The sequence below is a fragment of the Atta colombica genome, unplaced genomic scaffold (genome assembly GCF_001594045.1).
Source record: "Atta colombica isolate Treedump-2 unplaced genomic scaffold, Acol1.0 scaffold261, whole genome shotgun sequence".
In the NCBI taxonomy this organism is placed as follows: Eukaryota; Metazoa; Arthropoda; class Insecta; order Hymenoptera; family Formicidae; genus Atta; species Atta colombica.
In genome coordinates, this window is record NW_017259361.1 from 113082 (window position 1) to 125070 (window position 11989).

The 11989-nt window shown below is 32.9% G+C and overlaps 1 protein-coding gene across 1 annotated transcript in view; it reads right to left on the reverse strand.

Annotated features, from left to right (window-relative positions):
- Positions 1-2020: 2020 nt before the first annotated feature.
- LOC108689149 (neurotactin) overlaps positions 2021-11989 on the reverse strand; it is a 15292-nt gene continuing 5323 nt past the window's right edge. The window contains exons 3-7 of the mRNA XM_018195792.1: positions 9322-9516; positions 7616-7826; positions 6994-7489; positions 4951-5625; positions 2021-4691 (exon numbers count right to left, since the gene is read on the reverse strand). Coding sequence (XP_018051281.1) covers positions 4301-4691; positions 4951-5625; positions 6994-7489; positions 7616-7826; positions 9322-9516 — 1968 coding nt within the window. The 3' untranslated portion in view covers positions 2021-4300. The remainder of the gene's footprint in view (positions 4692-4950; positions 5626-6993; positions 7490-7615; positions 7827-9321; positions 9517-11989) is intronic.

The window sequence follows — 11989 nt, forward strand, 5'->3', positions numbered from 1 at the left end:
ATCTTTTTATCCTTCTATCTTATTAGCGAATTTGTTTAATTTATAAGTGATGCAAGAGAATAGAAGTTGAAGAGAAAAAATAAGTGGATAAATGATGCTTGCGTAGAGAGATGCTTAAGTTTATTAATACCCATTCATTCATTTGGAATATCACAAGACACTTGATGTAATAGTCACATTAATTATACGTAGAATAAAATTGTTATACATTTCTATTAATAATCTCTCTCGATTTTGCACGTTTACATTATATTGCGAATTGTTATATTGTTTTCTCTGTTGGATGATTATTGCATTGGATGGTTGCCACCTTTCAATTAGTGTCTTGCTGGATTCCAAAGACCCATATACCGGAAATTAATGATTATTGTCGGCAACTCTCTTGTCATTTCTCTAAATAAACAGAGTCACTTTTGTGCTTTGTATCGGAAATTGCTATTACTCTACCGCAGATCTAGCACTAATTGTTCTTTACTTACGATGTAAGGATTCTAAATGATTCTAATAAAAAGTCATTGGATTTGACCGTGGAGATTTTTTTTTTTAGAACCGGAGGAAAAGATCGAGGTTATTACCTTTATACAGTATCATTTCTCATTTCCTAAGAAAAAAATCATCGAAATTTAGGATTAGAGATTTTTCTCGCCGACAGAAAACTGACGAGATGGCAACCATGGTGACTGTGTGAAAAAGTCATGAATTTTGCAAATGTATTTTGCGCACATGTCAAATGCGGCCATATTTAAACAATTGCGCCGTGGTAACTTTGAAGTAATATATCGCAAATCGCAAAAATGAATACGTGTCAAATAAAAACGTGTAAAAATGTTTACGGAAAAGAAAAATTTAAAAATGCAGTTTTATGATTTTCCAAAAGGTGGTAAAAGAAGAAACTTGTCATAATATGGAATAAGCTTTGGCACAACGCCAAATTCAAATAACCGTGGCACTATGGCGGCATCTAGTACCGCTCTTCTGATGTCAAAATGCGCAACTAGGTTTCTTCCACTATGGTTGCTATATAGCAAATATAATCTAAGAACATCCGATACGACCGTACTATTAGAAAACCCTCTACAAATCAATTTCTTGCTCTATATATACTTAGAATTAACTTGCAACATATCAAAAGAGTCGCATTTTATAAATAAATTATTTACCATGTCAGTATATGCTTACTTTAAGCAATAAGAATGCAATAAACCCATTTTTAAAGACTCATTAAGAAAGTAAGCACATTTCAAGATGTAGATCTATTAAACAAAATATATAAATAAAAGAGATGAGAGATATTTTAATGATTATTACGAATCCGAAAATAATTTAAATTTGCTATTGTAAGGTTGTACAGTTATAATGACATACATCTAAGAATGAAATGAATAAAAAAGTAAAATAATACAACATGAAGTTTCGATAGAATGCAACCTTAGCCCTAAACATCCCTAAACATTCAAGAGTACAATAATTAAGTCAGCAATATTTTTACATATATTATTTAGCCTTAGTGTAATTCTAATCAAGTTGTATGAGAATATGCGATATGTACCGACGAATACATGTATAGTTTACTTGGTCGAAGAGAATGTATGTTTACGAGTGATGTGAAGAATATTTAAACCGTTTCTATTCACAATATCGCGAGATACGGTATCGTAAATAGAAATAGTTTAAATATTCAAAATATCCATAAAATTATACATACTATTCTGAAATTTGTCCCTTTATAAAATATAATATTCGTTATACGTATACTATGTGGTTTCGTTGCTAGATATTCTTAGAAAATTCGAACGTCTTCCGTACAGATAGAATACGAAAACGTACGGATAGACTACCAATAGTCAGATATATTAACAATCAGGATCATCACTCCATGGTATTCCCGATTGTATCATCGTTACTTTCATTATATTTAGCGAAGCTTAAAACTCTCTCTTTTTCTTCAAAGCTGATAGACAGAAAGGCAGAATTTTAAGCTTTATTTAAAGTTAAAGTAACGTTGATGTAATCAGGCCTGCTTCACTCGCAATCAGTCAGAACGGATGCTTGTTACGAATGTCATTGTTAAGGCACAGAAGTTCGGGCACAATCACAGAGCACGGTGGACCGCTGTGCACGTGAGTGCTTGCTGAAGTGAGATCGCAACATTTCGTCTAGATGTATGAACTATTCAACACAAACAAAACGCACAGCAATTTTCCGCGTGCGCCCATGATCGTGCTCGAATTTCCACGCCCTAGTCGTTGTCCTATTCACATAGATAATGTTAAGATAATGGAAATTAGTTAATTATGCAAATAATCTATCTAAAATAAAACAACATGTACAGATTTCTTGAGTATAAGTGCTACTTTATCACGTATTAATGAAAATAAATTACACTTAATAATATATTGAGTAATAATTATAAATTAAAACGATCAAAAAAGAATATCAAGATTATTATCATTTTTTGGATATAAGCCGCGTTTAGGAAAGATATATAAGTCCGAATCCTCATGCAGATGATATCTGCGCTTTCACACCGATTGACGAAAAAGGAATTAACGTAGAAATAAAATTTATCCCCATTACTCTTTTTTTATCAATCATGTTCGGTATCAAAGTGCTGATATCTGAGGAACCGGGCTAAAGAAAGCTTTTGTGACTTGCAAACGTCACTCGTTATCTTTTATACGCGCGAAATTCGAATATTATGCAATAGTAGAATTTTTATCATTCGAGTGGATAATTCGCGGTATAAAAGGTATTAAATTTGGCAGCTTCAGTCTGAATAATATAAAAGCCTCCATGAGTACCCCTTAAATGAATAAGATAAATACTACTCATGTATAATATTTGTTCAGTCTGCGATTCTCTCGCCGAGAACAAGAGAATATTGCTTTCTCTAACAATAAGTTATAAATATGTAAAAAAAAATATCGATAATAAAATGTATGTTATTTCGTATAAAAGAAGAAACTATTGATGAGCAATTCCGTCCGATAGGATATTGCTTCCATAAACGCGATGCAATGGATGTTCCACTGGTGTTCTCTTTAAGAGACAAACCTTCCTGATCTAAGAATATTTTTCATATCAGAAGAGCATGATCCGTTGTGTGCAGGAATACGAATTCGTTCTCGTTCTCAAAGTGCACCGATAATCCATCAATAATTTATATTCTGAGACTTTTTTTTATTCTATCATTACGTCTATAACATGAGGTGAATATGATTAAGAATGATTAAGAATATGAAGAATAAGATATCTGTACGATTACACATAACGAAAAATTTCAATTATATCCTATTTCCGAATTTGAGAAATTTTCATCCAACGCGACTGACTTATAGCCAACTCGATTGAACGCACTAGTGGTTACTAGTAAATAATAAAGTCGTTCTACATTGATTTAATCTGTAAAAGTAAAATATAAATATTTTGAATTATAAAATACAGATTTTATTTAATAGCACAATAAAATATATTAAAGATTTTATAGTTCCGTTTTTATATTTATATTAAATAAATATTTTTATGTCAATTTGTGTACGACGACTTTAATAAGTACTGCATCAATAAGTACTAAGTGCATTCAATCGAATTTATGCTATTGTTCGCTATTAAAAAGTTGTTGAAGATCGTCACTCCTTTTATCTTTTTCGTATTCATTTGCTTACGTTTTATAAGAATATACACTCGTATAATTTATGTCGTTAATTCGATCGTTTTCTTTTCTATACTTGTGCCCCCCTATGCATTTTCTTTTCGGTAAGCTTTGCTGCCCTATAAATATGTTACAATTTGATTTACATTTATACACATACAGATAAGTCCACGTGTTTTATGGCCAGACATACGTTTGTCTCAGACATAAAGAATAACATATGTTTCTCGTTGCAAAATATTGTCATATTTTAGCATTGAGAACGAATTCACGTCGGCATATACGGATATCTACTAAATTTCTTCACCTCTCTTTAAAAAAAAAAAAAAAAAAAAAAAAAAAAAATTACTATTTTATATTTTGGCTTTACATTAATTAATTGTCATGATTAAACAGGTACTATTATATGTCCACAAAGGCATGATCTTTGATCGTCTTGCACAATCTCAATGAACATTTATCGCATTATCTTGCATAATCTCAATGAACGTTTATCGCATCTAAAATAGTCAAAGTTTAAAATAAGTTAAAGTATTTGTGTTGTGAAAATTAGCGTCCGCGGGAATTCAATGGACAATACGCGTCACACTACGCGCAAGTGCAAATTTACAGATCTACATAAACTTGCACGACGATAATAAAAGCCTTTTAATCGACCCGCCCACACTTAGGTACGATGTTTTTATTTATCCAAAAATCGCAACTCGAATAACTTTGCGCGAGCAGTGGGTCTTGACCAACAATCAAGACTCTCTTCGCGCCTGACCGATCAGCCTGTACGATTTCATTATGCCACACATAATGGTTAAATAATTGTTGCATAGCTGTTACATGTCTCTTCTCCTCGGGTGTAACAGCACCATAGGTTCCTAGAATGGCCGCGGCGTCACTGTCAGGATCGGCCAAATGCTGTCGGCGTGGTTGAATGGCTACGTAAAATGGTATGTTGGTGTTCATCCTGGCGAGCGTCAATAGCGGGCATACTACACGAATATCGGAAATCATTGTGACCAATCCCTTCAACGTAGCATTGTAGTGTCTGGAAAATAGGGGAATGATTCACTTACAAACTGCAGCAATTGCCCACTGTTAATCACAGCTACTTCTGCATAAGGAGTTTTTCTATTTTTTTTTTCTGGCGCTATGATTGACTTGTGCGCAAGTGGCTTGTATGCAACTAATATACACCCGGAAAATAGTACACACAATATGCAATATTTATTATTACTTTTGAGAAAAAGATTAAAAAATAATCTAAATACATCACATCGACCATTAATCGTAATCAGATCGCTCACCTCAGAGCTTCATGTGTATAGCCTCTAGTTCCAAGCAAAGATTCTCGTACGAGATTTTCGACTTGTGTCGCATTAAGAGTGACATTTGATGACAGGTATTGCAGCGGGGTACCGGAGTGCGCGGTGGTACCCATCACTACCTTTATCATAAGATTGTCCTTCGACAAAATTTCACCGACATGCTCCTGAAGAATCGTTCCGTCCAAAACGAGCCACTCATGTCTCCTTTCCATGTAGATGCTCGAGTCTTCTTTCATTTCTGGCAGACCAACAGTACCTACGTACCACGACTCTGGCACAGCATCCATCAGATCTTCGGCACTCTTGCTTCTGAGACAGGCAGCGTCGCTGCAACGAATTGAATCAAGGAATGGTCGGTTTATGTCTTCAGATAAATTTAATTCCCTGCCTGGGAAGATCGCGCTACCGCTGGATATCCACACTTTCGAGAAAAGGCTCTTAGCTCGACGATAGCCGATCAATGTCGTTGCAAGAGTACCGCCTGCTCGATGTCCCCACAGAGTAACGGAGGATTTGTTACCGCCGAAGTTTTCAATATTTAACTGTATCCACTGAAGAGCTGTTATGATATCTGACAATCCATAGTTGCCCGATGTTGGAGGGTGGGTCGCTCTGGTGAGAGGTTCGACCGCCAAAAATCCGAAAATTCCCATTCTGGGGAATGTAATAAATATTTTTATTATAAAATATTTTTAATTATAACAGAGTTGTTATAGAGTGAAAAAAAAAAAATTTCCCTGACTTTACCTAATTTTCCCTGTCATTTTTTGAAAAAAATTCTCTCTAACTAAAATCTTAAAGATTCTTTGAATAAAAACAAAGAAAAATATTAAAATATTTTATTTTATAAACAGAACAATAAAAAAATATATTCAAAGAATTATTTACCATAAAGAACAATGTTACAAATGTAAATAATAATATGATTTGCAGTGAGCGTGTTGCAAATATTAAATGGAATATACTACTGATACGTTGAGTTAAACAAAAAAAATTTTTTTTTAATTACAAGAAACGAGGGACATACACGTATCTTTGTTTTACACATTGCTTATTGAGATTTTTGTCTATATTTGTAGTCAGATCTTATATTCAAAGCTTCCTCAAATTTATAAACTATATTCTTTAGATGCTCAATAGCCAATAAAATAATTTGTAGAGCATCTAAAGATAAATTTAAGGAAACCTTAAATATGTGATTTGACTAATACAGGTATTAATTATTTCATTAAAACACTATGGTCTAATTATCATTTTAATTAATTTTAATTAGAAATGATTTACGAATGTTCATCATTAATACATCATTAATACATATTTTGACTTTTGCAAAATTAAGTTTTTTTCTTTTTGACAATGTCTGTTAATAATTTTCTGCAAATTGTTCATTGCAAAATTAAAAATAAAAAAATATTTGCATTGCTTTTTTAAAAAATTTTAAAAATTCTATTTCATAATTTTTAAAAAAGTTTAAACTTAAAATTTTATAATAATTTAATTTTGTCTTAGATTAATAAATTTCTCGATAATAATTTTCCTGACTTTTCCTGGTTTTTTTCATCAGTTCTTCCTGAATACTTTTTAATTTCACTGATTTTCACTGATTTTCCCTGATTTTCCTGATCGCAATTCTGTATAAGCTATATTCTTAATTATAAATATTTATTAACTCCAGATTATCTCTGGATTTGGGAAACGAGCAAAAATGTCATTCAGGTAACAATAGTTTCTTTGCATCATAGAATTAATAAAACAAACGACTAGGAGTCTCTTAAGGAAACTCCAAAATCATCTGTTTTTTATCGACTAAACGTATACTTTTTTATGATATATTTGTGTACACATGCACGCACGCACGCAAGCACGCACGCACGTACACATGTGTGTGTGTATATATATATATGTATATATGTATATGTATATAATAATATATATATGTATATGTATATGTATACGTTTAAGAAGAAAAAATTTTGATTGAAAAAGGCAAGAATATATTATAATAAGTTCAATGTATACTACCGGAAGTTTGGCCGTACGAATACGATATCGCGAACGCGTGACAGCTTGGCAGAAGGTTGCATCACTCCGGGCGAACCACCACTCAAGGTTTCGGCGCCGATCATTACGACCACGGGTAACGGAAAATCATATCCAACCATTGGTGTAAATACATCAAGATAGAGACAATCCTCGACGCCGTCGATGAGACCATGTATATCACGCTGCCAACAGCTCTTGGACGAGTTGTGCGCCAAATAAGTGCCGTTCCAGCAGTGCTCGATGCGGCTCAAAGATTCAGCTGGTTGCCAGCGACGATTGCCCATCGGTGGCATTGCATATGGAATACCACGGAATGCGTAGGCGCCATCCTCTAAGATACCTTGCACCAGTCCGCAAGACGTCACTGCTTCGACATATTTGTCGTTCTTCAAAGGTTTGGTAGAAATTCTCCTAGGTCCGACGCAGACGATACATATAATAACGATGATGCCGACCAGCATCAGCAAAGTCGCCACTATATAAATCGATTTAAATATATCAATTTTACAATAACAATTAATACGAATAAATATAAATTATTAAATATAAATTATTAAATTATTAAATATTGCGAGAAAATTTAAATTTTGTATCTTCATACCTGAGACGGATACGTGTGTCCTGTATGTAGATAGATAGATCACTAGGGGATGCTTTGGTCGCTTAATGCTGTCTTCATCTTCTTCATCAAGTCGCACAGTTTCCATGCCATCCTCATCGACGATAGGCCTCTTTTCAGAAACGCCATCGTCGAGTGTTTCGACACTCGCTAATCCAGCAGTACCGGTTGGTCCTAATTCGGTATCGATTTCCTAAAAAGGAAATATTATAGCAACTTATTCTCTAAATTCTCTGGACTGGAACCTCACTCTACAGAATAAAAAATTGAATTAGTTTAAAAAAAAGCTCAAATTTTAATTTGTAAAAGGGAACTTTCACTCTTCAGAATGATAATTTGCTCTAAAAATTTTAGAGAAAAGAAAAATAGATTAATTTGTTATAATATCAATATTATATTTTCCATTCTGTTTATCTAATCTAAATATTAGGTAAGGGAAAAAGTTGGTAGCGTTTTTTCCGTTAGATGGCATTAAAAAACGCCATGAATTTTTTTTCATACCTAATATACAGGTTGTTCTGTCATGAAATCAACAAGCTTTGCTAGCGTGTGCGAATGATCTAACAAGTAAAACAGTTTATATACAGAGTGTCTCTGCAGTGCCAAACTGTTACAACGGCTTTAACATATAAAAACAAGTTTCGAGATTAAAATAAGAAAACATGAATCGTAATAAATGTTGTTTAATGTTCGTTTTTCTGTTCTAAATCTTGAATTTTTTTCTGATAGACTACATCTTTCATTCGTTCCCAAAATATAAACAAATACACGTTTTTCCATGATCACTATTTTCATTGGATTGGAAAAGACCAGGACACGCTCCTAGTAAATGGCCAGCGAGAAGTCCTGATCTCACATCCATTTATCTGCTTTTCACGTTTTTCTACTCCCATCACTCAGCAGTTCATTTTATACGTCGATGGTTTTAATCGATAGGCTATGAATGTAGTATCGTAGACAATGTGTATTCATAGAATCCAATATTCCTTATTCTGAACAAATAAGAGTGATATAGACAATATATATATAACGTGACCGTTCAAATTGTGGAGGCCATTGAACTCTGTCTGCAAGAGTAGGCAGTGCGACGGGTTATTCTATCGCCTGACATAAGTGCTCACTGGACATGGTTGCTTCGATATACCAAAATAGAAGAGGAATGTCGCTGGACACATAGGAAAGCGCAGTATCACCATTGTGCGACTTCGCGCAGTATATTTTAGAGATATGCCAAGATAGATAAGATATAACGCAGACTATAAAGTCTTGGTCATAGTGGTAAAAGAGGACCTTTCAACAATATGTGTGTGGGAAGATTTCGATAGCACACATTAATTGGCCAATTTAAGGGAGTGACTATTGGAGTGACAGTTGAACTTGATCGATATCGATACTACAGATTTTTCTAATTCCAAATTTAAAAAGTCAATAATAGTGACATGTGTTTAATTCATTTCTTATATTATCGTTCTGTCTCATTCAAACGCATGTCCTTATCTAACATATTGCAATGCCATCTTTTGCAAGAACAACTATTGCTAGACACAATGACTGTTGTAGACACAATGCGCAAGAAAAACGTATACAATAACTTTTTTAGCGTTTTGCAAAACGCTAAAATAGCGTACTACTTGGAATTTTTCATTGGAAAATTTTAGAAAATATCTCTAGGCATAAAAGACACTTACTTTTTTTCTTCTGGAGAAAACGGACGACATCAAAGGTATCCGAATGGAATTCAAAATTCCCCTTCGTCCTTCCTTTTCCTTAGAATCTTTAATGGGTATAGGCTTTTCCGTGGACAAAGTGTTCTGCTCGCTTTCCTTTACCACCACGGAAGCTGATTCTGCATCCGTAGATTCCGTCGGTTTAGCCACATCATTCTAAAATCGATCGAATATACTGAAGTAATTAATACACGCCAATAAATAGGAAAAATTAATTTTTTTATGTCTGCTTCTTTAAAGATACGATAATGATATTAGACTCGTTTCTTCGAATCTTAATTTCTTCCTTAGACAAAGTATTGTTTAAAGAAAAAAAACAGTATGGCAGGTATAATTAGAAAAAACAAATCATTGTTTCGAAAATAATTTTATTCTAATCTGAAGAATAGTGAGATAAACTCTCTTTTTTTCTTTATACCCTGCACTTAAAAAATAAAGTGGAATAAATTTAAAAAAAAAAATAAAAAAGGTGCTAATAGTTCGTGCTCCATGAAAAAAAATTTATTATATAAAACTCAAGTGGTACTATTTTTAGTGTACATACACACCAATTTACTGCTAAGAGATACGAAGCATTAATAATTTACAATGGTGCTAACTTTACTTCCTTTATTGGCAGTAACTGAATCTATTTTCGAACGCACTTCACATTGTATATACATATGTATTGTAATTTTTTTAATTGTATTATAATGTGATTTTTAATATAAACCATACTAATTATTTTGCATAAAAAATAATTAAATTAAACTATAGAAGAATTAATAACAAGAATAGTATTGTACATTTGAATTTTATTCAATAAAATTAAATAAAAAATAAAAATAGCACTACATGAATTTTACTTTTTAATTTGACACAATAAGAATAATACTGTGTTTTGTAATTTAATACAATAAAAATAATACCACTTGGGTTTACTTTTAAATTTGGTAATAGCAACTGCAATTATCCGCGCGATCACTAATGACGCAGCAAAAGATAATACAATATCTAAAAGGATTTAACATTGCATTTTCTACACTTACTAAAATGAGGCACATACGAAGCACATAAAAAAAATACAATATTAATATCTAAAAAGCGCGAAAGATAGGATAAGATGAAACGCACTCAATAATAAACTAAATCGAAATGTTATAATCCGTATTGCAATTTATGCTCAATTCGTTCAAATAGAATCATATAGATCCAGATAGAACTTAACGCTGTGGAAAATAATATTCAGATCAGATAAAATATCATAGTTATATATGATTGTTGAACCTCTGCGGGTTCCGGCCAGAAATTTCGACTTTTTGAACGAATATTTCCGGAGATAATAACGCTCTCCAGAGATAATAATAACTATTTTAAATTTTGATGACCTCTTGTTGAAATACGCACGTTGATTTTCCTCTGGTTCCAAAAAAAAATCTCCGACGAAAAAGTCAGATCTGACCTTTTTTTAGAGGGATTATTATGAAAGATGATAATAGTAATCGGGCATTTTTTCTCACGAACATACAAAAAAAAATATATATATATTAATTTTGCGAAAAATATATCGAATAAACATATCGTCGAACTATTGGATGTGTCGGCGTTTACGAGGTCTTTGTAATGCGTGAGAGTGGGTGGGAGAGAGATTTGGATGATAAGGTTAAGATATGCGTTGGATTGTATTGAACCGTGATGGAACATTTCGAGAGGTAGATATTAAAAGTGGGGTGAGGAGTGGTGAGGATGGAGGAAGTAAATGTGAGTGGATGAGTAAGGGTGTGTAGGCCACATCGAGTGTCGGCATGTATCGAAATCTTTGTAGTGAGTGGAAGTAAGAGATGGGAGAATTCGGGTGAATGTGGAGGGTGGAGGTGAATTAGGTATGAAACTGTGAAGGATGCTTTGAAGTGTGTATTCGAATAATAATTCTCGATTTCGCAGAGCATCGAACGACAATGACGATGACCACAACGACTTCTTAATAAAATTTTATCCTATTATGACATAAAAATTGAAATGTCTCTCTTAATATTCATCATAGAAAAAGAATAAAGATACTTTCATTACATAATGGAATTCCAAGCTATTGAGTCTATTAAAAATTTTTGCTCAGCCGATTTTTAGATATGACTATAATGATTACTGTCAACTTGATTTAAGTAAAGGTACACTGTAGTGTCTCCTGCGCCCAGTACAGGTGCGAATACTTAATGCAAGACACTATCACGTTTTGATTTAATATAATTGATATGATTCCTACGCTGTAAGCGTAGTTTTTGATGAATTTGACTTATATAAATTTAATTTGATTATATTAATTTATTTTTTGGAGTCGTTTATTTTAACGATATATTCTAATATTTTCTAACATTAAAGTTTGTATATTCGATAAAATATAACAGATATTGAAGATTTTAAGTAGACAATAGATTAACGATGATTTGAAGATGCGGCGATTTACACATTTACTTTTTAATTCTATCAACCATATTTTATACACTGAAGAGAACCCAATACCAGGGTTGAAACGTCTATATTTAATTCTAATATATACATTGTTAGCATGAATAACTAGTGTCGGCTCACATTTCCTCATTCTCTCTCTCTCTCTCTCTCTCTCTCTCTCTCTCTCTCTCTCTCTCTCTCT